This window comes from Lolium rigidum, unplaced genomic scaffold, assembly GCF_022539505.1.
Source record: "Lolium rigidum isolate FL_2022 unplaced genomic scaffold, APGP_CSIRO_Lrig_0.1 contig_5254_1, whole genome shotgun sequence".
Lineage (NCBI taxonomy): Eukaryota > Viridiplantae > Streptophyta > Magnoliopsida > Poales > Poaceae > Lolium > Lolium rigidum.
The window spans coordinates 202,736-207,030 of NW_025900881.1; the positions used below are offsets into that span (position 1 = coordinate 202,736).

General features: G+C 51.8%; 1 protein-coding gene and 1 pseudogene across 1 annotated transcript; one reads left to right on the forward strand and one right to left on the reverse strand.

Moving 5' to 3' along the window:
* Positions 1 to 847: 847 nt before the first annotated feature.
* On the reverse strand, positions 848 to 1,604 carry LOC124681701 (annotated as a pseudogene).
* Positions 1,605 to 2,151: 547 nt separating this feature from the next.
* Positions 2,152 to 2,796, forward strand: LOC124681702 (putative germin-like protein 9-2). Its single transcript, XM_047216546.1, has one exon. It carries the CDS (start codon positions 2,152 to 2,154, stop codon positions 2,794 to 2,796), a length of 645 nt encoding a protein of 214 aa, XP_047072502.1.
* Positions 2,797 to 4,295: the final 1,499 nt, after the last annotated feature.

Here is a 4,295-nt window from a genome sequence, read left to right on the forward strand (position 1 = left end):
GCCTATAATAGTTGTAGAGTACTGCCTCAAGCTTGTGACATTTGTGGAGTTTACTTGGAAGACTCCCATAAACTTTGAGCTCGTCCTATGCTTGGACGGGTTCGGTGACCACCCTCAAGGGTTCCTTAGTGGATTGAAGATTTCCTTTTTGGCGGGAAGGCTCGGGGAGAATACGGTGCGCCGTCGTTGCATTTGGAGTGTCTTGTGCCTCCACACCGCTCCAACGAAGAGTAGCACCTGCAAGTGTGTGAACTTCGGAATACATCGCCATCTCCACGTGTCTCGGTTACTCATCAATCCTAGCTCCTTTACTTATGCATTTTATTTTGTGACAGCCTTCGTGCTTGATGTTCTATATTTTGCTATCACCTTTTTACTTATCTTGCTTAGCATAGATTGTTGGTGCATATAGGCAAACCCAAATTTATAGGCTTTGTGCTTGACAAGTAAAAATCCTCTCTAGACAGCATCCTCTTTAGTAGAATCTCTCCTCTTCCAAATTTTTTAGAAAAGCAATTCGTAAGTCAACAGCCGTTAACTAAAATTGTCGCAGCCCATGATGGTAAGATCTTATCATCAAGCACCCAGAAGAACGGTAATATTTTTGAAATAAAATTTCCATGATAATATTTGTGATATTTGATGGAAAATATATTTTTTAAAAATCTAATCTAATCACTTCAGTCGGATTTATATGGCTGCCTCTGAAATGAATATGGTGTTCTGGAAATAAGAAAGGGCTCACAATCCGACTCAATCTGGATGGTGGGAGTAGTGCTCTAGCGCCGACACAAAATGTTGCAATGTTTCTCATTGAAAATATTTGCATATGAATTATTCAATGCTATCAAATACTTCTCGCGGCAGTAAACATAAGTCTCTGATCACAACCAGAAGGCGGCGCCTGGGCCAACAAGCGCCGCGAGCGCCGCCGAGCGAGTGGAAGCCCTGGTGCCGCCGTGGAGGGCGGTGGCGCCACCGGCCCAGGGGCAGCAGGCGCCAGGTCATGCTTGAGCGTCTCAACAGTGGCCTGGTCGACATGGAAGGACTTCTGGAGGACGTTATCGTCGATGCCAGACTCGAAGATGGCGCCTGGTAGCGAGACGGTTCCTGGGCTGGCGCCCCCGAAGGTGGAGAATGCGCGCGCCAACTCGGTGCCGGCGTTGTACTGGAAGTGCACCATTCCCTTGGGGAACACGAACATGTCGCCGGTCTGCAGCGTCTGCGTGTACACCTTGCCGGCCACCTCATCGACGAGCCCCACCATTTAGTGGGCCCTGCACCACGTACAGCAGCTCCGACGCCCTCGGATGGATGTGCGGCGGGTTGAGGGTGCCGGCGCCGAAGACGAGGGCAGCGTAGGAGACGGACTGTCCGAGCAGCGCCGGGAACTCCACGGCGGTCGCCTTGGTGGCCGTGAACTTGGCCGGGTCGGCGGCGTTGCTGGAGTTGAGGTCGGTGTAGGTGAAGAAGGCGCCGTCTAGGAGGGACATGTTGGTGCCCGGGGGCACGATGAAGTCCGTCAGGATGTCCGGGTCGCTGGCGTCAGTGACGAAGATGGACACGGCGAGCAGAACGACCAAAGCCAAAGACGGCCACGCCATTTTCGATCTTAAGAGCTAGCTGAGTAACTGTAATGTTTGTGTGATGAATCGAGGACGTCGGCTGGAGTGTTAGGTATAGCATTTGTAGAAGTCGTCTGGCTTTGTAAGATCCGACTCGGCACATCCTGCCAAATTGTTAGAGAGGTCAGCTCAAGTGTAAGCATCAGTAGCGGTTCTGTCACACCTGATGAACAGACGAGAAAAAAAATACAGATTTACGTTGAACCCTATGTGTTGAAACGGTCAGGGAACCAGCCAGCTGCAGATGCGGCCGGGAACAAGAGAGGTTGCCCAGTTAACTCTTCCCCGGATCGGTGCGTGTGTATTCTGCAGGCCTGCATGCAGCCTGCTGTTAGCCAGGCCTGCATGTTGACAAATGTCTACAAACATCGACCTCGATTTCTCAATCCTTTTGGTCACCACGTCACGATTCCTTCTGTATAAATATCACAATAAGTTCAGCAACATCTTCATCTCATCAAGTCATCACAAACACAGCCTCATCATCTCCCTCCAACAGTTTGATTAGCTAGCTAGATAGAATCCAATGGCGTCCCTGAACATCTACTCCTTGGTGTTGCTGGTGGTGGTTACAGTGGCCTTGGCGCCAATGGCAGCCGTGGCCGGCGACCCGGACATCCTGACCGACTTTGTCCCCCCTCCAGCGCTCGGCGGGCCAGTAAACATCACCGGTGACTACTTCACTTTCACCGGTTTCCGGGCAACCGTGCCAGCGCCGTCGGCGCCGACAGCCTTTGCGATCTCCAAGGCCTCCATGGCGGAGTTCCCAGCGCTCAACGGACAGAGTGTGTCGTACGCCAGGCTCACATTCCCCGCGGGCACCGTGAACCCGACCCACACCCACCCGCGTGCCTCCGAGCTGCTCCTTGTCATCGACGGTGCGCTCTCTGTCGGCTTCATTGACACCACCGGCAAGCTCTACACCAAGGACCTCATTGCCGGTGACATGTTTGTCTTCCCCAAGGGCCTCGTGCACTACCAGTCCAACCAGGGACCCAACCTCGCCGTCGCGCTGTCAGGATTTGGGAGCGCCTCCGCCGGCACTGTGTCCGTGCCGGTCACCGTGTTTGGCACTGGAATTGACGACGTCGTGCTCGCCAAGTCATTCAAGACCGATGTGGCCACCGTGCAGAAACTCAAGGCAGCCCTCACACCGCCAAAGAAGAATTGATAATTCATTGGCTCGTATCCTATGGTCGGTGTCGTTGCCATGTTGGCGATTTGCCATGTCGTGTTTCGATATTGTTGTTCTTTTTGAAAATAACCTGCCTACCTGCCTAAAGGATGGAAACTAAACTTTGTTGAGTTATATACCAATGAATCATCATCTTTATTTGCTTTAACATGTAGTTTTGTGTCTTTGTGTGATGAGCTTTGCAGCATGGAGTATTTTAAAAAATATATTTAAAGAACACTGAGGATATACCTTTCGGACAAAGTCCGTGGACTAAAAAAACCTTTGTGCTCATGCTCCTGCCGTCAAGCGCCCCTACCTCGCGGGCGGCGGGGGGCGATAGCTTGTCATCACCTCCTTCGACTCTTCTCTCACCCTCCCTGCCTCTCCGCCCGCCTCGCCCGCGCACGCCGGCCCGGCCCGAACGCATGGATTGAAGCTTGGAGCTCTGGATCCGCCACGAACGAGGCTCCCTAGGCCAACCGACGGCGACGCACCACCCCCATGGCCAAAGACTGACGGACACCATCCACGGGAACACGTCGAAGCACGTCACCGCTGCCACCACCTAAGCCTCCACCACCGAAGCACCATCGGCTGCTCGGGGACCGCCCGGCCCCGCCTCCTTGCGCCCGGTCAGCCACGCTTCCGCCTCACCCGGCATATCCCCGCCACCGGCGCCACGCAGAGAGACACCCCCCCGCCACCACCACCTTCGGGCGTGGGGCCCGCCACCCGCCGCGGCGGAGGCCGACGGCGGCGGCGGCGGATGGAGATGGACGGGGGTGCGGGTTTGGGGACCATATTTTCCCCCTAGCGCCGCGTGAGGAGCAACGCCGAGGGGTCAGGTCTGGCATCATTGTTTCTTCAATGTTACTGATACATCATCACAATTTCTTCTTTATAAACAACCTTGCCAAGCGGTCACGGTGCTCTTGCATGTCACAAAGTGAAAGAGAGTTGGTAATTTGTTGTACGAGAGAAATCTAGCTCTCCTACGGTTAACCTTAAAATGATTAGTTAGTTAATGCAAGGGAACTAGACAAAGACCCTACGGTTAACAAACAACCTGCATACGCACATCTCATTTCAACTAGATCTGGAGAACTGATGTAAACGGGCATCACCTATCCTCTTTTAAGCTGTAAAATTCTAATTTGAATGTAAAATTCAGTTGGCGAGTCTCTTAATGTGAAGTTGGTGGGGTACATCAGATGGTAGCTAGGCGCAAGGTATCGGTGGATTAGTTGGGAAAAGATGTGTGCACTTTACTGAGTTTACTTCAGTTTGATATTAATCTTTTTTAAGGCTCTGTTGAATAATCCAAATAAAATGGTTGTATGCATTATTTTGATGTAGGGAGCGAACGATTTCAACCTCCATTTTGAAATACATACAGAAACATAATCAGACTACGGTTTCATAAAACATTTGTGAGACTTTAGTCCTGAAATAATCTCTTAATGTGAGGTTGCACATAAATTTTAAAATGTGCA

Coding starts and splice junctions, on each gene's coding strand:
- LOC124681702 (XM_047216546.1), top strand. CDS start 2,152: ATGGCGTCCCTGAACATCTACTCCTTGGTGTTGCTGGTGGTGGTTACA.